The sequence below is a fragment of the Pholcus phalangioides genome, unplaced genomic scaffold (genome assembly GCF_987345545.1).
Source record: "Pholcus phalangioides strain wild (caught in Gottingen) unplaced genomic scaffold, Ppha-v1.0 ptg000017l_1, whole genome shotgun sequence".
Lineage (NCBI taxonomy): Eukaryota > Metazoa > Arthropoda > Arachnida > Araneae > Pholcidae > Pholcus > Pholcus phalangioides.
Window position 1 is genome coordinate 36,366,080 of NW_028301610.1, and position 25,672 is coordinate 36,391,751.

General features: G+C 36.5%; 1 protein-coding gene across 1 annotated transcript in view; it reads left to right on the forward strand.

Annotated features, from left to right (window-relative positions):
* Window positions 1–25,672, forward strand: part of pcx (pecanex) — a 359,123-nt gene that overhangs the window by 70,735 nt on the left and 262,716 nt on the right. Inside the window, exons 4-6 of the mRNA XM_089247188.1 lie at window positions 801–944; window positions 12,833–12,919; window positions 23,625–24,713. Coding sequence (XP_089103314.1) covers window positions 801–944; window positions 12,833–12,919; window positions 23,625–24,713 — 1,320 coding nt within the window. The remainder of the gene's footprint in view (window positions 1–800; window positions 945–12,832; window positions 12,920–23,624; window positions 24,714–25,672) is intronic.

The following is a 25,672-nucleotide window of genomic DNA, read 5'->3' on the forward strand; positions in this document are numbered from 1 at the left end:
CAATGTTCAGAAAACCTAAGTCACTTGTCAATGAGAATTCTCAAATCAGTGACTCTAGTGGCATCCGAGATAGTGACATCATTCAATTTGTAAGTGAAACACGTGTTGTTCAAACCATGCACTTGTCAATGCTTAATGTCATGCTGCAATTCTGTTTAAGTTGGTCTGGTCATCACACAAACGACATAGATTACTTGACTGTTTAGGACCTTCCTTACCACAATGTGAAATTTTCATGACTTTTTCTTTTGGGCAGAGAATTCTATTAGCTCATTAAACACCCAGCCCATTTTTATACCACCTTCTCATAGGCGGAGATAGACTTGGAAGTCTGGGGGGGGGGCACGGTCATTATTGCTGGGGGGGCAAGATGATGATGATGTCAATTGATATATACATTAGATCAGTCGACTCCGACTCCACCTTTGATGCTGGGCACCCCCCCCCCCCCGTATCTCCGCCCATGCACCTTCTGTATTATTAGTTACCATGAATTATCAGTCCCTTTCTTATAATACCTTAATGTAGATTGCTAGCAGAGGCGGATTTAACGGCAGGCGCACCGGGCGCCCGACTTCTAAAGGGCCCCGAAAAACCAAAATGCCACAATTTTTTGTAATTTAATGGACCCTATATTTTCTTTTGCGCCCGGGGCCTCAGCCGACTTTAATCTGCCACTGATTGCTATAGTACACCAGAAGTTGTAAATGTGCCTCACTATTTTTTGGCATTGTTTAAATGAATATCAATGTGTGAATGCATCTCAGTAAATCATGATGAAAAAAATCCTAACTTTTCAGATTTAGAAGTTGATGTACATCATCGAGAAAGTTCGGGAAGCTCAGGGACAGAATCTGTAAAGCAGCCCAACTCTGATGGTCAACAGCAGGAGAAAGAAAGTAGCATTGTGTCATCAGGGTTTGTTGCTGAAGTAATGCAGCAAGGTGACTGAATATCAACTTATTTAGATATTATAGAGTTGTACATCCCCCACTTATAATGAAGTCAGAAAGAAAAAGTGAAACTATTCATTATATCCTTACTAACTTGAAAAATGGTGTGTTTAAGCGAAATGAAACAATTACATGCGCCTTACACATTTTTCAGTAATTCAAGTATTCTTAAACTAAATAAAGATTAAACTGACAAATAAGATTATGTATTATATGTAGAATGACATCACTCTCCCCTGTTAATGCAACAGATATGGAAAACTGGCTGAGTGAAGAGATATCTGTGTTTTCAGGGAAGGGAAATTCCTCTCGGTCCCCCCGTGAGGGCAGAGATGAATTTTCCTTCCCTTAAAAACACTGATCTCTCTTCACTCAGCATATTTTCTGTATCTGTTATGAGATTATATATTAGTTTCAAAAAGGATATAATTTAGTTTAATAATAAAATGTAATAGATTTTAAAAAAGTTTAAAATTTAATTAAGACACTTTTTTGTTTATATGATTGTAGATGTTTAATGCTTTATGTTGAAATCATTTTTTAACCCAATAAGCATACAAAATGCTTTTTCTTTTATCAAGGGCCTGGTCATTGGAACATTTTTTTCATTGTTTTTTTTAACTATTTAAAAGGAGGTGCTTCTACATCAGTATTGAGCTCCTCTGATTTGTTTCTTGCAGATATTCAGTTCACTATCTGAAAACTCTTCAATCGCTCTTTGTTCTTCAAAATCTTAGATGACTTTGAGGACTTCCAAATTTCATTGATACATAACTTTTTTTTTCTATTTTTGTCTTTTAACCAACTGAATAGTTCCAATTTTTGAAGCAATGGATATCATTTTATACCTTGGTATTCTCAGAATTATTTCACACACAATAACACCATCATAATCAATGTTTGAATCTAGCTAGATGGACAAATGTGCAGTAAAGGTGTTTTGGAGGTTAGGTTCGTGGGAATTAAATATAACCTCCATCTCTTTTCTTCTTAATGTTTTCCTCAAGCTTAATAGAAAAGTTTAAACAAAAGTTTGTTGGAAAGAGGATTTTACAGTACTTAAGAGTGCCCTAATACAGTGTTTCTCAAAGTGTGTGTCCTGGCTCCTGGGTTCATCACCAACCTCTGTTAGGGATGTCTCAGTGATTTGTTGATATTGAAATGTGCTTACTTAGTGTTTTGGTGTGATTCTTTTCTCAACTGTTCTGGGAGTTACAGTGACTAAGGTAGGGGGAGCCACAGGTGGCAAACAATTGAGTACTGATCTAATAGAATATCTTCCATGGACAAAAAGTGATTCAGTAATGCTGCATGGTAATCCTGCAATTTCGGTAATCTGGCACACCCTAATCTGATATGTGCTGGATTAGAAATATATCTATGTTCATTATAAGTGAGTTCAAGTGTATAATTCTTAATGCACTTGAACATGCATCTATATAATCATTTTTGCTATAATTTAAATTGCATAATCGATGAATAAAAGTATAGTAGGGCTCTAATTATCTGAGCTTATATTGCCATGGCATGCCTCAGATAGTCAAACTTCGATAATATGAATGCCATTTAGACTTAGATGTAGGTGGTTCCATGAAACCTAGCACTTCAATCAGAATTCTACTGAATGTACTACCAAAGAAAAAAAAGTCTTTAGTAGAGACCAAGTAGCTGATGCACACAAAGTCTGTCTTGAAAAACTCCCAGGGTTCAATGAAATGATGGGCCAAGTGCTTAAACCTTTGTGAAGTGTACATTTCACCCCCAAAGCAGAATGTGCCGAAATCTGCGACGTACGCTGCAGAACAATTACCGCTACTGCAGAACAATTTGGAAGAATTTTAAGAAAAAGTGCAAAAAACACTATTACATGTATGGGGATTTTTACCGCAGAACATTTCCAGTCAGCCGAGGGCTCGTCGCAGAACAGTACTAAACATTCTGTTTTGGGGCATTTCACATTCGCAAAGAAAGTAAGCAGCTGTTTCCTTCTTTTTTAAACAACCTCTCCAGGTTTGGTAACTTCAAACTTCTGTAATATAAAGATTCCTTTTAAGAGTGCAGTGATCATCAAGTTGATCAACAGTTTTTTTAATACTATCTTCACTGAGCTTCATTAGCTCTCTCCATCTAAAACTAGGACAGTTACAATTTATCGCTTTTGCCTATCACTGACGTTCAACCTCTTGCCTGTTTGCAGTGCACAGTACAAGTGGTTTTTGGTCCATAACTGATCTTATTTGTCTGTCACTTTTATTGTTTTGCCCATATCTCTTCTGTTTTTAATATCAAATTGGTCATACAGATGGCAGTAGTTGTCCACACTAAATGGTAATTTGCAATGTCATACTCATATTAAGATATATCACACTAAATCAGATCTTAGAAGAAAAAAATGGTTTGTGGCAATTCTAATGAAAAATAATTGTAAAGTAATTATTTTTTCTGCGCAACTATAAATGTAACTGCCCTGTTAAGTGGTTATGTAGGAAGAAAAGACAACTTCCAGGGAAAATTATTTTATTTGTATTGAAAAAGTTGTTCTAAATGCTTAAAATATTAGAAATGTTAGTTTTAATGACATTTTCCTGCTTGCAAATGTAAAATAAAAAACAACAAAAAAAATGTAATAAAAAAAATGCAACATTTTTTGGGTCAAATTCAGGAAGAAAATGAAACTGTTAAGGGATTAATATTCAGCCAAACGCGTGGTAATTTTTTTCTAAATTGAGTTAGGAACAGTAGTTCTAATTAATCCACATAAGATGCTTGAAGCTAGTTTAGGACCAATGAAGAAAATCCAGTAGGTGATGTTGATATATTCTAATGCATGTGGTACCTAGGCTGTTGGTAAAGCCAGAGTTCTTTTTTGGTGAAAGAAAATTAAAATAGTTTTTTTTTTCTCCTTCATTCACTGATACCACTGTGAAGCAAACTCATATTTGATTTCTAGAAACATACATAATCCAAAAGTTCATCAAAAAGTTTAATTTATGCTAGTATAACTATGCTTTATTTAATCTAGACAAAGATCTGTCACCAGTAAATACATTCATTGCTTCAAAATGCAGAAATATTCATTATTGTACATTGATGCATTTTTCCAAATGATGGCTTGTGTGTGGGATTGATAAATTTCATCTCAAAAAATTCATGATGTTTGTGAGGAAATTTCTGAGAGAATGTTTCGTGTTTCTAAAGCAAGCAGGTGCGGTGACCCAGGTCAATCAGATACTTACCTGAAGTACCAAAGGATGTTTAGAGATGTCGCGAGTTCAATATCCGGTTCATCCTTGTCAGAAACTTTCCTGGCATGGGTACAACAGAAATGGCGACATGACCACAGAAAAAGATTGCTACTGCATGGAGTCCCACACCGAGGGGTTAGCGCACCAACTCCTTGGTTAGTATAAAAAAGGCTGCCATTCAGAATTGGCAATAAATTGCAGGTAACAGTCTAATCAGCCCTCGTGCAGAAAATGACCATAGTGCAACGAAAATGATCAATGATCTAAAGCAAGAGAAGTGGAAAGTTGGGATCATCAAAAGTTTCAGAGATATTTTGAAGAAGAATGTCACGAGTGCTGAAGATTCTGCTTGTTTGCTGGTTTTCAAATTTCATGTAATAGACATCTTCATGGAAGAACTAACGAGAGTTGGATCTGAAGAGCTAAAAATATACAACAGCTCACTCCATAGAAAGTAAAACGGTTTGTTTTAGTTTTCTGCAGCATTGTACCATTTTAGGTGATACATTCCTGGTTTATTTTTTATGTTTCCCAATGTAGTTTCATTAGACAGATGATAACAATGATATGACAAAACAATTTTCCAGTTATAACATTTATCCAACTAAATATTAGAATTAAAATTTCAACACAACATTTCTTCTCAGCTGGTTATCAGAGTAAATTAAATTTTTAAAGTTTTATAATTAATTAGTTCAACAATTGGACAGGTCTCACCATTTCTGGATGTCGATGTATCTCTGACTATACGATCCCAGCTTCGTCACTTATAATACTAGTCCCAGGGTTGTTTGGTTTTAACCAAGTGGTTTTTTTTTTTTTTAAATCAAATAAAAGTTGCCTAAATATCATTTTTTTCCTTGAAAAATATCATATTGGCTCATTACTAGCCAAAATTTTTCATTACTAGCTAACCTTAACCCTTGCAACTGCTAGCTGTTCGGGGGGGGGGGGGGTACCTCAAAATGTTATGAACAGTGGTCGGATTGCAAACTTTGGTGAATTGCAAGCTCCAGCACATCCCCTATATGTTAGAAGTTCCCCAGGAATATTAACGTGGGGCACATTTGGTTTAATAAAGGTGAATTGCAAGTGCATCCACATCATGACCATGGCATACTCTTGATCTGCTGTTGAGCAAGCATTTTTGTGCTTTCACTGTTAAAGGGAGGCTTAGAGGCTGAATGTAAACACAACTATTTATTTGTTAAACATGATAACGGTTAGACAACAGTAGTAGTGCTAATACTGTGCACAGGTTTATATACAATCTCAATCTGTGACGTCACAAACAGTAGCGACATACGCGGAATGCTAATGAATACAAGGGTTACGTTAGATGACGTCATAACACCCCTTCCCCTAAGATAGAACGAAGTCCTTAAAATGGCGAGGCAGAGTGACTGTCCGTCTAGGACGCTGACTCTGTATGGACGATTCTTCTGGAACAATTTCCGGTTTCGCCATCAGTCTCGGACTGTCCTTTGGAACTACTTTCACTTGTGATTCTGCAACCGTTGGCTCAGGTGACTGCGATACTGGAGATTCAAATGGTTCTTTAATGTTAACTGTTGACTCAGGATTGTCAGGAAGTTGTTTCAACAATTGATCGACATGTCGGCATACAACATCACCATTTTCAGTAACAGCTTTGTAGGACACTGGACCTGTTGGCTGGACTATGGTAGAGGGAAGCCACGTTGAACCTTGACCATAGTTTCTAATGAAGACTGGATCATTTTTGCTGAAATATCGTGTACTACGATTGTCATTCTTCTGATAGAAATCCAGCTCCTGCTTTTCTCTCCTTTCGGCTGTTAGATCCGGATGAAGATTATCTAGAATAGTACGCAACCTCCTCCCCATCAACAATTCCGCTGGGCTGGCACAAGTTGTGGATGTTGGAGTACAATGCTGCTGCAACAAGAAATTTGCCAATCTTTTCCGCCAGGAGCCATGTACAATTCGACCTAAGGCATCTTTAACCGTTTGTACAGTTCTTTCAGCCTGCCCGTTAGCACATGGTCTTCTAGGAGCGATTAAGACTCTGCGAATCAGATTGCGTTCCAGGAACAAACGGTACTCCATTGAGATGAATTGACCTCCATTGTCAGAAACCATGACATCTGGTATACCATGGGTGGCAAACAAGTCTCTGAGAACATCAATCGTTGCACACGCAGATGTAGAACTCATGCGACGTACTTCGACCCACTTTCAGAAAGCATCAACGACCACCAGGAATTCTTGACCTTGGAATGGATCGGCAAAATCAATATGTAGGCGTGACCAAGGCTTACTCGGAACTTCCCATGGGTGCACTGGAGCCCTAGGAGGTGCATGACGTGTCTGTTGACACGCTCGGCAGGATTTCACTTGACACTCAATGTCGGAATCGATGCATGGCCACCACACGTATGAACACGCTAATGCCTTCATCCTTTCAATGCCAGGATGGGCAAGATGTAAGGCTTGTAAAACACGTGGTCTCCCAGACACCGGTATCACGACTCTGTTTCCCCATAATAGGCAATTTTTATGAGTTGATAATTCATTTCTTTTTGAAAAATATGTTTGAAATTTTGGGTCAGGCTTCTCTGAGGGCCAACCCCGCAAAACCCAATTAAGAACCCTAGAAAGAATAGGATCACGTAGTGTAAGCCTAGAAATCTCCGTGGCACACAGGTGGGTCCTGTAATTCTTCAGTAAAGAAAACCTCCAAAGGCGGGGGTACCTCAAAATTTTCAATTTTTGCTGGAAGCCTACTCAATGAATATGCATTTTGAATTTTTCTACCCGGCTTGTGTACTAAAGTAAAATCATATGCATTTAAGATCAGGGACCATCGAAGCATACGTGGAGACAAAATTTCCCTTGTTGGCTTATTTTTAAGGAATATTATCAACAATGGCTGGTGATCTGTCATGATAGTGAAGCTATGATCATAAATGAAATGGTGAAATTTTTTTATCCCAAAAATAATTGCCAATGCCTCTTTATCTATTTGTGCATAATTTCTCTCAGCAGATGTGAGAGTACGCGATGCAAAAGCTATAGGGGCCTCTATACCATCAGCACGGATATGATTTAAAACGGCTCCCACACCAAAAGGTGAAGCATCACACACTAAAGTAATTGGCAATTTTTCATCAAAAGGGACTAAAACAGCTTCTGAGCTTAAAAGCTCCTTGAGGGAATTAAATGCATTATCATGAACCTTTGTCCATTTCCATGTTGCACCACTGTCTAAGAGCCTGTGCAATACTTCCGCTTTAGTAGATTTTCCCTCTAGAAAACTATTATAGAAATTAAGAATTCCCAAAAAGGCTTGTAATTGAACCTTATCCCTGGGCACAGGAAAAGAATGAATAGCCTCAACCTTACTTTTTGATGGGTGGATGCCCTTTGTATCAATGCGATACCCCAAAAACTCCACTTCGGGTACTCCAAAGAGACATTTTTCCTTGTTAGCCTTTAGGCCAGAATTCCTCAGGCGTTCTAGAACCTGTTCTAATTGGGCGGCTAATTGTTCGCGTGAATTTCCGCGGACAAGAACATCGCCAAAATATGGAACAACTCCATCCAAACCCAAAAATAAGTCTTCCATTAAGTTTTGAAAAATTCCCGGGGCCACATTTATTCCAAACTGAAGTCTATTGACCTTAAAAGCCCCTTTATGTGTTATAATAGTCTGGGCCTCGGCAGAAATATTATCAACTGGGAGTTGCAAGTACGCTTGGGCTAAATCTATTTTAGCATAACAACCACCCCCTTTCAAATTAGATAACAGGTGATTTACTGCAGGAATAGGGTAGGGGTGAGCATTCATTGCTCTATTTAATGTGACTTTATAATCCCCACACAACCGCACATCACCAGAGGGCTTGATTATTGGAACCACTGGAGTTGACCATTTCGGATTTGAAATTTTCTCGATTACTCCCTCATAAAGGAGTCGGTTCAAGGCCGCTTCTATCTTGGGTTTCATCGCCAATGGTACGCTACAAGCCTTACAACGTATGGGGGCAAAGTCTGGATTTATGGGCAAGGACACCGCATTACCCTTGTAGGAACCTAATTTACCATCAAAAACGTCGTTATAATTGTAAACTAGTCTATCAATTTCACTCATTAAAATTTTGTTTATCCCGGTTATAGCAATTCCCAGGGGGTCAAACCATGAATATCCTAATATGCTAGTACAATAATTTTCTGAAATTAAAAGTTCCAATTTTTTGTTGCGGGAATTATGCTCTACGTTTACCTCACAACTGCCCACAAGCAAGATTCCATTTTTAGAAAAATCGCGCAATTTAATTTGAAGTTTGTTTAATTTCCCGTTTTTTGAAATAAAAAAATTTTTTGAATGTGCATTTAGATACAATCGAATAGTAGGACCCTGAATCTATTTCCATTTTTAATTTCCTGCCTTCAATAAAAACCTCCACGTTTTGTTTAGAAGGGGAATTCAAATTTAATGAATTAATATATTCCGGTTGTATCTCAATCTCGTTTGTGCGAGGTTGCTTTCTATCACACTGTTTTCGGCACACCTTTTTTATATGGCCCCTTAATCCACAGCCATGACACACTGAATTTCTAAACTTGCATAATGAGCGATCATGATTTCCACCGCATCCAAAGCATACAAATCCACTATTTTTTGAATTTTGAGAAACTATCTTGTTGTCCCTGGATTTTCCAGAACAACACGAACGAGGATCGGGCTGCGGTGATTTACCAACCCTCCGATCGCGTACGAGATCAACAGAATCAAAATTTTCAGGACTCAATGAGGAAGTATTTTGTAGATGGATATGTTTAGACTGTGAGGCCGCGATCTCCGATGCCACAGCCATTGAAATCGCAGTTTCCAACGTGAGACCAGGTTCGGCTAATAGCCTCTTCTGAACCTCCTCATCTCTCATCCCACAAACTAGTTGATCCCATCCTCGTCGCCAAATGTTAAAGGGAGGTTTAGAGGCTGAATGTAAACACAACTATTTATTTGTTAAACATGATAACGGTTAGACAACAGTAGTAGTGCTAATACTGTGCACAGGTTTATATACAATCTCGATCGGTGACGTCACAAACAGTAGCGACATACGCAGAATGCTAATGAATACAAGGGTTACGTTAGATGACGTCATAACATTCACTTCATAGCCAGAACACGGTGGACAACATATTTAACATTTCTTGAGTAAGTTGTAGTTATTTGTTCAATTACTTCATTTTTGTGATGTTTCCATGAACTATGAAATCGTACAATGCTAATTAAGTTATCATTTTGCCCTGACTGGCTATCTTGCCCATTCTGTGAGCAAATTTCCCATGTGTTGGATGAGTACAGTGTCGTGAAATTTATTTTTAAGTATATTTTTCCCCTTTGCCATATAAAATTCCATTGCTTCAGGAATATTCATGTTAATTTTTGTCATTCTGACAATGGTTCTTTTTTTTACAGTGTTTTGAAATCAGTACTTTAATTATAGTCACCCTTTATATTGTAAATCATTGCTAATTAATCTGTATAATTTATGCTTCATTAAATATATTATATTCACCTAATTTTTAATATAGGTTTTGCAAAATAGCTTTCTAATTAAGCATACTGAAAATAATTGGAGAAAACATCTTTATATTATATGATTAATAATAACATTAAAAGAATTTTCAAACACAAAATAAGTCATTGAGTTACACAAAAAATAATTAAATTGCAAAAGTTGGTTTTTGTTAAAATGTAAGAAATATTTATTGATTAATTAATATGGAAATAGTGTTAATTACATTAATAAACATTTTATTTTAATTAATTATGAGAAAGTTTAATGATTTTTCAGAAATTTTATTGTTTTTAATGTTAATGCTATTTAAACCAAAAAAAACCTGGTTTAAACCTTTTTACCAACCCTGACTAGTCCAAACATAGATGTAAGTGTGGCCAGAAAATAGAGGTGGAGGGTACAAGGAAGACATCGGCAGTCATCTACCCCTTATGGCAAGTGCATGTCATTCGAGATGAAGATATATGAGAAAATTCCAGTCAGACTACCTCTCAAACTACAAGGCAACAAACAAGAGAAGAGACGGAGTGACTAGGACGATGTCAAAGCATATTGAGAAGCATCTGGTCAGGAGCTACAGGTCAAACCATAAGGCAATGAGCATGTGGACAAACGAAGTGACTAGGGCAGTGCTGAAGCACGCTGTGAAGTATTCAGTACGTGATGACAGAAGTTAGTTTACCCAATATACACCTCACTGGGCAAAATGCCTTAGTACAAATGAGTGCTTTGATGAAATAAATTTGAGTGAGGTACCTAGCACACTGCTGGTATTTGAAGAGGAAACATTCCCATCATGCACTATAACAGGATCCAATCGAAAGGATGAATCAACGGCATTGAAATCAACATAAAGTTTTCTGACGATTTCTCATTTACATAATAACACAGAACAAAAACAACACTGCAAAATGATACAATACAGAATCTGATAATATTCAGAATGTAAACATGACGTGATGGCTGATCTGCGACTTATGATCGATCACCAGAAGTAAAACAATAAAATTAATATAATAAAATGACTAGATTTAAGGACTATTTTCGCAAGGGCCTAATGATAATTTTACAGTATATTGGCATACTCAGAGAATGTATCTCTTTTGAAGGCAAGTGAAAGAACTAGGTTTAACCAGCTGGTTACAGCAGCATTTGCCATCATAACCATGTGTAACGTTGGTGCCTACAACAGCGGATGTTGTTGCCAAGGCCGTCTTAAGAGGATCATGGGCCCCTCGGCCAAGTGATTTTTCTGAGGCCCGACTAGGCAAATTCTTGAAAATTTCAACCAGATCTCATTTTTATGAGGCCCCTCGTTTTCTGAGGCTCCCGGGTGGGCCCATGCCTTAAGACGGCACTGGCTGTTGCACAGATTTTTTGGTATTTATCACATGGATATGACAGAATAATTTCTCATACAGCTGCTGCCATCCATCCTTCTACTTTATTATTTCACCACTAGATAGAGTTGAACAATTATGTTTCAAAGTCTTAGAATACTATTATCTTCGTCATGCTTTACAAAGCTGCATCAAAATCTTTTTTTTTTTTTTTTTTTTGATTTTCAATTCCTTTGCAAAGATACATCTGTATAATTTTACTCATATATCTTTTATCAAATGTTCAGCTGGTATGAATCCACATAAATCTGTCAAAAGCATTTTTTACAGTTGCAGGGCATATTATGAACCTAATGGCCCTCCACAAGGGTCGGGCTTACAGCCCTGGGGCAAGGGACGATTTTTGTTTTTTCATGCTATAAATTCATTATAAAGGGGCCCATGAAAACCTGGTTGGCGGACCCTTTCCCTAGCAGTGCATCAAATGGGCTATTTGACTCTTTCTTCCACATAAAACACATATAAAAATGCACTTTTCTTCTTTGTGACTTTTCTCATTTTGCCTTTGTGCATCACATTTGGAGGTTGTTGGTAATTTTGCAGTTTGATTGTTTCTGTTCGATCCATTCGAAATAATTAGCCTTTGGTTAGTTTTGTTTTGTTTGGACAAAACAGAAAAAATGAGAAGCAGTTGAATTTTTCAAGAATTTTCCTGATAGGGCCTCTGAAAAATCACTTGGCCCGGGGACTCATGATGCTCTTAAGATGGCCCTGCCGGCACCTTGACTCCAATTAGGTCAGCATCAGCTAAACTGATTTTATTTTATCTAAAAATCAACAACCCTTGTCTATCACCATCAAGCTAACTTACTATTATTTCACATGCCTTAATAGGTGAACTATGTCAGAATTATGTTTGTGAAACCCAATACCGTGTGTCCAGTAGAGGGATCTTCCATGAGTGAATATGCAACAATTCATATTAGTGTTGGGATTAGCTGATTGTTGAAAATGTGGCAACATTTTTTCTGAAGGGATAGCTAACTCAAACTTGGAATGGAACTCAATTGGGGGGGGGGGGGGTGTAGCCCCACTTTGAATGAAGACAGATTTAGGGACCTTGAGGAGAGCTTTGCTCAAGACTCACATTTGAGTGTGTGTAGGATGCATATGAATAAAATGCATATCGAACAAGTACTGTGATTAAATTAAGTTTTATGTTTCTTGTTGTGCTTATGTGCCACTTTTTCATCTGGTGGTCAAAATTTTCAAACTATTATTTTTTTATTGCTGTTTTCTTTTCTCGCATGGTCTATATAACTTATGTACATAGGTGTACACAAGGAGGGAGGTTTGAGGTTAACCCCCACCAGCCAAGATCACAGTGTATTTTTGCAATAAAGCATGGAAAAATCTCCCTTGGGGTGAAAAAAAGTTGAACCCTCTCCTCCCAGTGAAAAGAAAAAATCCTGTGTATGCTACTCCATATATATCAAGTTTAACAAAATATGTCAACTATAACCGCTACATAGGTCTTAAGTAGGATCAGTTTTATTTTTATGTATAACCCTGCATGTATTTTCCCAGATTCAATATTTCATCAATTATTGCATTATAATGTTTGAGCTGTACAGTATGACAAAATCAGTTTACATCAGAGTAATTGAGTTACATATTTTTCAGTGAATTGTCAATATTTTTGTGTCTCAATATTTTTTTAGTTGGGTCAGAAGCTGAAATGCATTGTCAGAAAGAAAGAGACTACTCAGATGACAAAAGGAAGCACTGTAACCGGGTGGAACAATTAGGTTAGAATTATCAATTGCTATAATGTCATGTAACTTATTATTAATGACTGTTCTGAGACACATGTAAAGGTGCTACATTCTAAAAATCAAAAACAGGACATGTTTTTTTTGTACATGTAGCAAACTTTTTATTTTAAAGATGAGTCAGAGATGTTGCTGTACTTTAATTTACCTAGGTCCCGAGACCGAGGTTATCAGAAAAATCTGGGTCCTTTTTGAGTGAAAGTGGGTTCCTCTAAAAAAGCATTTATCTTGAAAAAAATTATGCTCCCCCCCATAATTCACTGCTATCTCTATGAATTTTCTTCCAGTGTACTTCAGGTCTTTGATCACCTGCTTATATTTCTTCGTGGAGACTGAGCGGTGGATCATGTTCTGGGTAGGAGAAGAAGGTATCTGTGAATCAAGTATAATTAATTTCTAAAAACATGTCATCCAAAAAAAGTTCATTTACTTTCATTGTCTACTAGTAGGAAAAGCTTGCAAAGAAGTTCATTAGCACTGAGAATTTAACGTATGGAATTCAACACATGTAATAAATCTGAAACAAATATACAGTTGATCCCGCTTATACCGTTTCTCCCATTTAGAATGTTTTTTCACTTAGTACAACTTATTTTCATGGTCCTAACAATGAGTAATTCTTATTAAGATTTCTCGTTTAAAGTGTTTTCCTATTTACAATGTTTTTTATGATGGTTTTTGAAAAACGTTATAAGCAGGATCCACTTTAATTAACAGTTGGAGGCACACATTTGTATATTTACTAATAAATTAATCTATAAATTCCCTTCTGATTGATTTAAAAAAAAAATTTTAGCACTCTTCTGATCAAATTTAAAGCAAATTATATTCTCTCTCCTCTCTCAGACACTTATCTTCTTATTCCCTATTCATACTTTGGTTTCCCTGGTAAAATGATTTTATTTTCTTTCCCTGATGGTCCACCACTCTGATCTGTCACCATTTAACCAGGGGGGAAGCAGAGGGAGCGATCGCTCCCCTAATCAAAATTGTGCCTACATTGGCGCCTATTTTTCTAAATGACTTTTGATCTTTAAAAAAACTTGAAAAATATTGACTTTTTCATTTTCTACTTTCATTGACTATAATGTGATGAGTAAGGAAAAAAATCTACATTTATATTTGCGCCTCTTACAGTATCACAGTGATTGGGTTTGTACTAACCCGCAAGAGAAGAAGGAAAAAAAGAAAGGGCAGGTTTTCATTACCATTTTTGACAATTGCTTTCAAGCTCTTCATCTGGAAGCATGTTCAGATCAGCTTCCGTTCCCCCACCTTTATTAAAGGGCGGAATCTTGCCCGCTTCTAGCTCTAACTTTTTCTATTGCTATTGGTCATTCTCGGTAGAGCTCCTTGAAATACCTTTCATAGGTATGAGGATATGGTGTTCACGAAATGTTCATTCTGTTCTGAAGGGCAACCAAGAGCTTTGACTAAGGCGCTTTTTGAAGAAATTAAGCACGGGAACCTATTGTGGACAGACCACTGAACCTATGAAGTAATGGCTAGGATTCAAGCTCCAAGAAGTATCGCCTTTTCTTTGGGCACCTTATGTAAAGCTTGAGGCATAGGCGGAGATAAACTTGGAAGTCTGAGGGGGGGGGCACGCTGATGATGTCAATTCCTCTTGAAATATATACATTAGATCAGTCGACTCCACCTTTGACGCTGGGGGGGGGGCAATGCCCCCCTCCCGTATCTTCGCCCATGGCTTGAGGTCCTAGAAATACCACTTAATGTATTGGGGGGGACTTAGCTAGATTCATATTCATAACGCCTAGAAATGCCACGTTATCTGCAGGTGCCTTGGCAAGAGCTGCTAGCTTGTGTATAGGGTAGTGTCAAAGACAAAGAAAAGGTGGCAAATAGATTATCATCGTTATTTGTTTCTTTATTTCTGACAACAACACATAGGTAGTCTACGCAGGGTCGTCTTACGGGCATCAAAGGGACTTTTCTAAGGCCCTTTACCTGTTCAGAAATGTCTGCCTAACAGATCACTCTCGAAAATTTTAACTGGATCTCATCTTCATGAAGTCCCTTTTGCACTTGAGGCACCTGAACCGGGGCTGGAATTGTCCATGTTTTACGAGGAAAGTTTAAAAGTAACTGAAGATACATACGTATACTATTTCAGAAAAACAAAAAGTGTCCACGAACCAACGTTGAGTCTGCTCTTAAAAGATTATCTAGTGTTTTTTCAATTAGCACTTATCCTAGGGCTTACAATGCTTTCTAATATGAACTATGGTGTCGTGAGGTTTGCCAGCACTTACCCGAATGCCCCCTGGTCAAATTACGAGGGGAAAAATCCAAGAAATTATTAGTCCAGAGGATTCTCAAACTGTGAGTCACCAACCTTTGTCAGGGGCACCGCGGAGCATCCCGAAGGATTTTCAGAGATTCTTTGTTAAACTTCTCTGGGGAGCCGCGTACAAGCATTGATTAAAGTAACGGGGCACCGTGGATGGAAAAAGTTTGAGAACCCCTGCGCTAGTCTGTATCATTCATCACTCTACGTACTGTATTTCCATTCTTCTCTGATTTGTTATAAAACACATCGCATGAATTTATTTCACTAGAAATAAATATACATACACTATGCGCAATACCTAGAAGTTTTTCAACTTTTATCTAAACTCCCCTTTAAATAGTATCTCTAAAAGAAGCCGATAGATAATAAAACATAAAAAATATTTCAATCAATTCATATACCTGCCACTTTCACTTCGATTCGGAAGATGAGCAGTTGCATTGCAAACACGCCTCAGAGATACTTAAATAAATTACGGGCACATACGACAATTTCTGGCACGCACTAATTCGTTTGAAGCAGTTCCTAATGTTTTTGGATTCCGGCCACCCTCTGCTTGGGCGTCTGCAATTTAGTAGTATGTGATAACCACTGTGATTGGGTGGGCATCATGATGGACTGATTCATCCCAGTTTGAGCCCCATTACTGGTACAGTAGCGGTTGACTGGAGCGAGTCTTTTTTTTTCAATTTCTAGGTACGGATGCTAACCGATCTTTCGTTTGGAAAGCCTTTCCGCAGAGAGCAGGCAGGCTTTGCGTATTGGCATAACACAAAACTTCAGACATCTGTCAGTTTTACTTCTAATATGGAAGACGGCAAAACCTCTCAAACTGAAACCATGCATAACTATGACATCATATATACGTTATGGTCGCGCATAATATAAGAAAGAACTTTCCGGCATGCATTAATTTGTTAGATATTCGGTAAGAGAAATGTCTTTTTACGATTGAGTAGAAGTAGCGTACATGTGATACACACGTGCTTACGATAAGAGTGTAACATAATAAAAGTGATTAAATGGAAGCATGAAGATTTCTCTGTACTTTCATATCTTGGAATAATTATAGAGAAAGAGAGAAATATTTTTTTTCTTTTTATTTTATTCTCCTATCATTTTTTATATTTTAATCTAAATTTTTTTCCAACTACCTGTTAGGGTGACTTCCCAGTTGTTTTTTGTGTTTGCATTTGTATAAATACACAAAACATAAAATAGAATTTAAATTTTTTTTAATTAATTAAAAAATTAAAATACATTAATAAATTGAAAGATAATTAATTTAATTTGAAAAATAACACCAACTGAAAACAAAATAAATTTGATTTTTATAAATTGGAAAATTCAAAGTTCTTTCCACTAATGCATAATTTTAAGTTTGCGCCTTAAGCACGAACAAAAAATGGCACCTTTCACAATTTTGCTCCCCCACGGACCAAAACCTGGCTACGCCACTGCATTTAACTGTTACATATTTTCACACCTGAATATGGGAGCTATGTCAGATTTGTGTTGGAGAAACTTAAGTGTGCTTATGTGTGTGTGCTCAGCATTTGGCGTGTTTTGTGTTCACTAGGTGGTGTCATCCATCTCGCGCCGTAACTAGATACTTCCTCAAACATGAGGATGAATTTGTTGCCCCCTCTAGTCCAGAGCCTGGGACACTAGACCCACCTGTCTCTCCACCCTTCCAGTTGCAACCCTGTATCTATTCTCTAAACTGATAATGTGTGCATTTGAAGTTTAATGTATACATATTTGTGTTGTAGGCCTGTGTGATCGCCATGGCAACCAGAAGTTTTTTCAAAGGAATAGCCAACTTAAAATTTGAAAACCTTAGAAAATCACATTTTTAGCCGATTACTATTGCGGAATTGCGGGCTCCAAACCCGGATTTTCACCAGAAGCTAAATTTAGGGGTGGGTTATAAGGTGCCTCTTCCCCCCCCCCCCCCCCCGCAAAGATCAAAAATTAAAAATATTTTAGTAGAGAAATAAAATATATTGGAATAAAATATTTTCTTTTATACTATCTGTTAATTTAAAATCGTTTTCCAGTGTTAGTGACCCAAACTTTCTGTGCAGAATTGGATCCTTGGGCCCTCCAAAAGCCAATTCTGCTTACACACCCATGATTTTTGCGATGCGTAACAGTGACTACCACATAGCAGCTAGATGACAAAACTGGATATTCAAGGTCGAGTTTTTACAGATTCGGTTTTTTCCCCCACTATCTTGGGAAAGTTTTACAATTTGATTGGGCATTCCAATCCTTTACGATTAAAAAAAAAAAAAATTTGCAATATTGTAGGAACAAGGCAAATTTACGCAATATAGGTCCTATCTTTGAATGCTGGCAGATAGCTGCAAAAGTACCGTAATTTCTGGTATGTGACTGGAAGGGAGAAAATCCGCAGGGGAATAGAAACTCCAAAATTTGACAATTACACTGCCCCTCATTCAGGGAAGCAACTAGATATCCTCCATCTTATTCTTCAACAGCACGCATGTATATTGATACAGTACAGTGTACAAGGTAGTGAAACCACTTTTTCAATGTCGTACGACCATGATACATGGTAGAAAGAAGAAAAAAAAGGGGGGGGTTTACTCTCTACTTTTTTCTCCGAACTAGGAAAGAACGCATCCTCTGGGACGCAGAACAAAATTTTGTCCTTTTCCAAAATTCCAGGTATTTGACGCGTTATAGCGCGTCGATGGTATCTCTGATGAGTGGCATTTACTGATAAACATTGTTATGTTGCAAATGTGTATGAATCAAGACATTTAGAAAAATTTGCTTGTCTTTGCTGCTATAAAGAGGTAGCTAAAACTATTTTTTCATTAATCATTTTAGCATGGAGAAAATCAGTTGGTTTGGAGGATAAAAGAATTATTTTTCTCTCTGGCATATAGTATGAGTCAGAGAGAGAGGATGCTTGAAAAACTTTATCACACTTGCAGCAGGACAATTAGGTTTTTTTATTAGCTAAGCTAAAGGACATCAGTTCTGGTTACATTTAATTGAAAATCCTTGTATACGGGCTACTTTCAGGTTTTTTCAAAATTTTTTGGATGGGAGAAGTTTTTAAAAAGCATTAATTGCAAGAATTCACTCCCTACACTTCAGTGGTTTCTACCTAAATGGATAAAGTTAAACTCTTCACAACCTGTCTGTGTTTGTGTATAGCTTTAGCTATTGTAGAAAAGACAATGCTGTTTCAAAATTGATGTTATTCCGGACTTAACATATCTCAGGTGATGGGTTGTTATAGTGACTGAAAGTTTTTATTTCTGCCTAAAGTTTCCTATGTGAAATTATTGAATTAAAATGTGAAAGGAACTTTTTTTTCTTCTTAATTTTATCAATTTGTCTACAATATGAAAGAAATCGTAAGTTCAGAAAAGAATTGAAAAAATAAAGTGTTACCTCAATTAACAGAAGTTTGGGTTATGTTTATAGTGTAAATCTGCCTGGTTGAAGATGCCTGTTTTGGGTATTAATCTTTAAATGTGGTATTAATCTCTTAAATGAATTAAAAAGTTAATAGCTTATGCTTAATTTGTATAAGGCCTGAGCTTGACATTTTCTTATATGTTTGAGACATCTGTATAACTGTGCGCCTGAAATGTATATAAAAATGTTGTTCTCAAGTCACTCCGCACTTTTTAAAAATTTCACCAATCATAAAACCATTAATTAACAAATTGATTTAATTAATAATTTATCATCCACAGTTGAAACAATGAGTATACCTACCAAAGCAAGCATCAACCAGAAAGCTTTGTAAACAAAGTTTTGCAAGAATTTATGTAACCTTAAAACACAAAATTCCTTAAAGCAGACAAAAAAAACACCAGGATAATCGTGAAAGATTTGAGCACAACTTAGGATCATGAAGGTTCATTCTTGTGGCTGGACCTGGAATCACCTCTCTAGTTCATTCACAGTGGCTATGGCGTCTAGTACTGGTTGATGTATCCATTTATAATAAACGACCGATGTAAGGCCCCACATTGATATCCCAATTTTATGATTTTGGGTACAGCGATGTATCACTAATTCTGATGTCTAATATTGCTATGCCGATTTAATGAGTGCTCCTGCACGATATTTAATATTATGGAATTCTATGTAACAACACCTGTGTTAAAATGAAAAATGCCTCTTACTCAGAGAGGATGCTGGTTTGACTCTCCATAAAGGCTGTTGAATTCTTTCCTGGGCGATTATTTTCTTTCTTTTATCTCTGTTTTTTTTTTAGATCTTTATCAGCCAGCTGTGGAAACCTTTGTAGTAATAGCGGAGAGTGACATCATCTTCAGTCAAGTCACCATCTGGTGACAATGTCAGAAATGTGAGCTTTTGCCTGAGTTAGGTCTGGCTGCCCATGTGCAGCCCTGTTCAACACAGACAAGCCCTGAGGAAAGAGAATTCATTGCCTTTATAGTCTAGTGGTCTAGGAGGCTCACCTGGCAAGTGAGAGGAAGTGGGTTCAATTCTCTGCAAGGGCAATTTAATTTTCTTTCCTGGATGTATCTTCGTATCAACCAACTCTGAAAACCTTCATAGTTATAGCAGAGATTGACATCATCTTTGGATAATCTCTTATGCTTTCACCTTATCTTTAGACAACGTAAACATTGGCTAATTTGGCCTATTTTTGTGAAAAATTTCGAATCCGCTTTCAATAAACCCAATGTTACCACTACTTTTAAGTTCTGGTAACTTTTTTTTAATATCAATAAGCTTTCTTATATTATGTATATCTAAATACTAAAACTACTACTACTTTTTTTTAACTTAAGCTAATCATGGGTAAACATTTTAGGCCAGTATCACTCTTGTATTTGGGTTACTTTGGTCCATTTCACTTTTGCCCGTCTTAAAACAAATGAAGAGCTAGTCCCAAAGAAGTAACTAGATTCATAATCAAACATTAATTTTTGAAAGGAAACATTTACATTTTTTTTGTTTTATTATAATTTTTACTTAAAAATCTTGTAGTGCCCGTAGAAATTCCAGCAGTGTTGGCTGAGGATCAGAACTATGGAAAAATTCACCTGGCAAGCGCAATGGTGATCAATAACCATCTCAGCAGCCGAAGCATTGATGTCCAGTTTGATGCTGGCTCAGAGAAGTATGGTAGGTAACACTTCAGTCAACCGTTCTGTGCCATGGCAGCATATGGCACCTTTCAGCTGCTGGTAGAACCTTTCAACAATGCAATTGGAGGCTGGATAATATGCTGTTGTGTTTGTTTTCTGTGTTCTAAGAAAACAAGCAAATGAGCAAAACAAATCACGTTCAAATTGTCTCTCTTGATCGGTGGTAGCTGATTCCGGAATTCAGAATCTGATAATCCAACCAGAAATATAATGTCTCTATGGCAGTTTCTGCCTTTTGGTTTTCCATCAAGAAAGCCTCTACCCACCTGGTGTATCGATCCACAAGGGTAAGGCAGTAGGTGAAACCCCAGAAGAAGAGGACCAACTATGTCGATGTTAATGTGAGAAGAATCTACTTTGAGGCAAAGGGTATCAGCCGATGGAAATAGAGTGTGGAAGTGTACTATTGAGTGTTGACACTTAATGCATGCCCTGATTCATTGTGTGGCATCTTTGCACATTGAACTCCATAAATCATTGGCGAATGAGGTCCACAGTTGATTTAAGACCTGGATGGGTAAGTTTATGAAGGATTGTAAACACATGATATCTGCGTTTTTTTGATAACCGATAAAACCTATAAAATTTGGTCCTCAAGGTGCAGAACCTTTTTTTTGATAATTCCAGTGAATAAGTTACAAAAAAGTTTTGTACCCTGAGGACTGAATTTTATAGGTTTTATATCGAGCACCCCACCTGGTTGTCAGAGGGTCAGTAACTCAGTACCTTTACTAAGATTAAGATTATTACTGAGAGATCTGTGGGTGCCCTGTAAGTGCTAGCATAGCCTTGATCTCATCAACCATCCATCGTATAGATACGATTACAGTATAAAAAATGCTCAACGGGCATTCTAAAATTACCCTGTACTAGTTTTAAGAGTGAAAATGCAGTGTATAACAAAATAAAAATATAAATTTTTGGCAGGCCCCCATGTGCTCTAACTTCCAGTTAGAAAGTTGTTGCACTGTCTCTCCTGATGTCAACAAAAAAAAATTCCATGTTTCTAAGTGCAATACTCACAGAGATATTTGAATTAAAAAAATAGAGGAAATTTGGAAAGAACAGCGTTAAATGAAGGAAAACTGTTTTACCTGCATTTAATGATGTTCTTCTCTAAATTTCCTCAGTTTTTTTAGTAGCAGTAATTTCCCCCAATCAAGCCATAAGATATTTTCTTTTTTCCTTTGCACTAATCGTGTTAGGGAGCCTGGTCAGATGCTGCATTTTTCAAGAAACTGGTGAAAGTTTGTCAACCGTTTTTGGTTGAGGATAATTACAAAGAATATCATCTTTTTCTGGCGAAGGAAAAATGCTGTTGCTGTTAACCAAAAATTCAAAGAACTCTATCTGAGAGTTCTAAAATATGTATTTATCAGGATTAAGAATTATAGCAAAACTATTTAAATGCTCAAAAAATAATTCTAGATCTTTAAGATGTTGTTGAAGCAACAATAATATGCCATCTAAATGTGCATCACAGTTCAAATCTCTTAATACAATATCTATGAGCCGTTGAAATGATTTTGCCACATTAGACAATCAAACACACGTATAAGTATTCATAAAGTCTGAATGGGTTAATTATGACAGTTTTTTCAACAGACTCAGGATCTAAAGGTATCTGATGATAATCCTTAATTAGTCCAATTTGGAAAAAATATTCTTTTCCTGTAAACCATAACTGAGAGAAATCATGAACTTGTGGTATAGGATATCTGTCTGGACATGTTATAAAATTAAGTTTTCTATAATTTCCACATAAATGGTATTTTCCATCACGTTTAAGAACAATGCGTATCAGGCTTGCTCATGAACTTTTTGGAGGTCTCGCTATGCCCTGATCCACTAGAGTTTGAACTTCGAGCTTTGCAATGGCTAGTTTCTCTGAAGAAAGCCTATGTGCTTTGGTAAAAACAGGAGAACTTTTTTAGTTGTAATGCAGTGTGTAACACAGTGTTTTTTAGAAGTAGCCCAAGGAAGGATTCGTCAGATTAGGAAATTTAGATAAAATTTTCAAGTAAGTCCAAATGGTCTTTAAGCCTTATGTTAGTCAACTAGCATTGCTACATTTGATTGAAAGTGAAGTCAAACTTTCAGCCAAGCCAGAATTTTTTACGTCAACTAATATACTATGTTCTAAAAAATCTGCACCTAAAATCAGGCGATTAACATCAGCTATAACAAAAGATCATCTAAACAGTCTGCATAATTTTAAATCCACTGCTAAAGATTTGCAGATTTGCAACCATACATAGAAATTTTAGTATCATTAGCTGTGTACAGTGAAAAGTTTGTATCTGCCGCTTTATGTACCTGTGTATATGGAAAAACTGAAATGCTTGTGTCTGCACCCACTGAAAAACCAGTACCAGATTTTCGATCATGAACAAAAAGGTGAACTAAAGGCTGGTCTTCACTTGCTGCCACCAAAACAGATGGGCCAGTTAGTTTTCCCACCAATCACAGGGTTTAATGCATTTTGATGCTTTCCTACCAAATTTGAAATAGTACCAACAGTAAGGTATATGTTTAGATGGGCCCATTGCTATGAGACCTCTTTCTAGATCGAGAATTTGAATGAGCTCTTCCTTTCCTGCTAAAAATTTTCTTTCTCTAGTTTAATTAAACAGCAGCAGTCAGTCAAATTTTGACTTTCACCACATAAAAAAAGAGTGGGCAGCAAATGATAGTTTACATTACAAAGCTAAGGAAGAGTAGTTGTTTATATCCTCAAGTTCGTGGCTGTCGAACATCTGCTATCTAGGGGTCACCAGTTTTATGGTGACACGAGTGCTGATGGATGTCTCAATGTTTTGGAAATAGACTGAGTCATGACTGTTTTCTGTTTTAGGTTATTCATTACATAGAAATAGAAGAGAAATTTTTAGACTTACATGTTGGTCTATGGTAGGAGCCAGACTGAACTCCAATGTAAAGAAACATTGGATAATTCCTAGCTAATGGGTGGCATAAAAACATGATAAAAAATATAAGAATTGCATAAGACAAGCATCACTACACATTATTATGCATGTATTTTATATATTTTGTAGTTTTTATAAATATTTTTTTATCATACACAGTCTGAGCAATATAATTATTAGTGAATTTATACTGGTTTGGATTTAACATATCTTCATGAAATGATAATAGACACAACATGATTTTTAATTGAATCTTTTAATGTTTTCAGACACTCATCATCATGACAATTACCTGCCAAGTGCTTTGAGTTTATCATCAAGCTCTAGTTCAGAAGCTTTATTGAAAGGAACAGGTTCTGTAGAGCTAGGTTTCATGTCTCAAGATCCCAGCATTCATGCTGCTGCACTTGCAAGAAGTCGGAATCGTAGTCATACACGCAGTGATCGTGACAAAAGAATAGTGAGGCGAGCTCATAGTGAACTAGAAACTTGCCCAGAAAAATCATGTCCCAGTGTTCCCCCATCGCATCCAGTTAGCTTGGAAGTTATTGGGCGTAGTAGTAGCAGTGGTATTGTTGGTCATCTAAGGCCAGTTCCTCCTCGAAGCGAAATTTTACGACCAAGTTTCAGTGAATCTATAAAACCTATTGTAGAACTGAGTGATGAACATGCACATCAAATATGTAGTGCAGATAACAGTAGGACGAGCAATACTTGTTTAACTGATACAGACAATTATGGGTCTAATTTATCAGGATTATCTCACGATACTAAGAGCTCAAACTCTAACTGCTCATTAGTTCGGCATCGTTCATTAGAAACTGGCAGTTCTTCAAAACATATGCGGACGTTTTCTGCTCGTAGTAGTCATTCTTTAGGTATTGCAGAAGAGACATTTCCAAAATCGAAGTCAAGTAGCAGAGACAGAAATTTGAAGTTTAGTCCCTGTACTTCTCTTTCTGATACACAAATGATGACTCCTCTAGAAAAATCTCAGCCAGAGTCGAAAAAAGAAAAGAATCAAGTTGCCTTCCTTATCCATAATTTAGAAGAGGAAAAACGTGATCCAAACAATAGCCAACAGACTATTTTGTCAAGTAATATCCACAATAGTAGTGAAGCATCTTCAGTTTCCAGCGAAACATTGTCTGTTTCTTTGCCTGATAGCAATGATAGCAATTTTACTCTAGTTTACAAGCCACCCAATCATCCTAATGAATGCTACAGTGAACATGATCATCTTTCATACAAGTTAACAGAACAACATAAATCTCAATTGCCTTCTCCTGCTCCTTCAGATGGCAGCAGTGTTGCAGGTTTTGACTGGCTGTTTGGAGCTGAATCAAGTGCTATTACAAGTTAGTGATATTTATTGTTAGATGATGATGATGAGAGAGAGAGAAAAAATATGAATGAATGTATTTAAATTTTAAGAAGTTTGATGTCTCCCAAGTCCTATGCAAATATTAATGTTCATAAAGATATTAATTCTTTATAATAAGAGCTTTTTTTAGATGAAAAAAAAACATTTGTGTCATTTTTGAATTATACATTGAAATCTGTTTAAGACAGACCGCGTATAATATGGAAACATCTCTTAAATGAAATCAAAAGTTAGCCCCATTGATGATTCATGCTTTAATGTACACTTTTGTAAAACAGAAAATAGTCTAAAATGAAATATTATTTCAGTGTTTTGATGTTCTGTTTCATACAGGTTCCGCTGCAAAAGTTCCTTGAATTTTTTATGTTTTTCTTAGGGTGTTTCTCTAAACTTTTTCAGACGTATTTTTATTGTTCTATATAAGAACTACACGTGTTTTATTAATTTTTCTCAAATTTTATGTGTAAGAGTACTTTATGAGCACAAAAGAGCTGTTTATTAACCAGAGCCGGAACTAGATGGGTGGGGGGCAAAGGAGGCCCTGAGCTGAAAAACTTTAGGGGGCAGCAAATCTTGGAAAATACCATTATAAAATCATTGAATTTTCATTAACAATCATTTTGTGAATGAAAGAAATATATAGACTTAAATATGGTATATATATATATATATATACCTCCAAACCCCCCTTGATTTACAAAATGAATATGTTCCTGAAGTCTGTAAACCAAAACAATTTTTCCCATAAGAAATTTGATCTCATTCTTAACAGGTTTTAAAAATGGTTTATACTCAAACATATATACATTGTTAAATAAGTCAATTCCATCATCTGTAAAATTCACAAATTTTTTTATCTGAATTTTTCTATGAAAAATTTCCATACTGAGAATAATTCTGATTCAGAATGCAGAGTTGCAAACTGCTATAGAT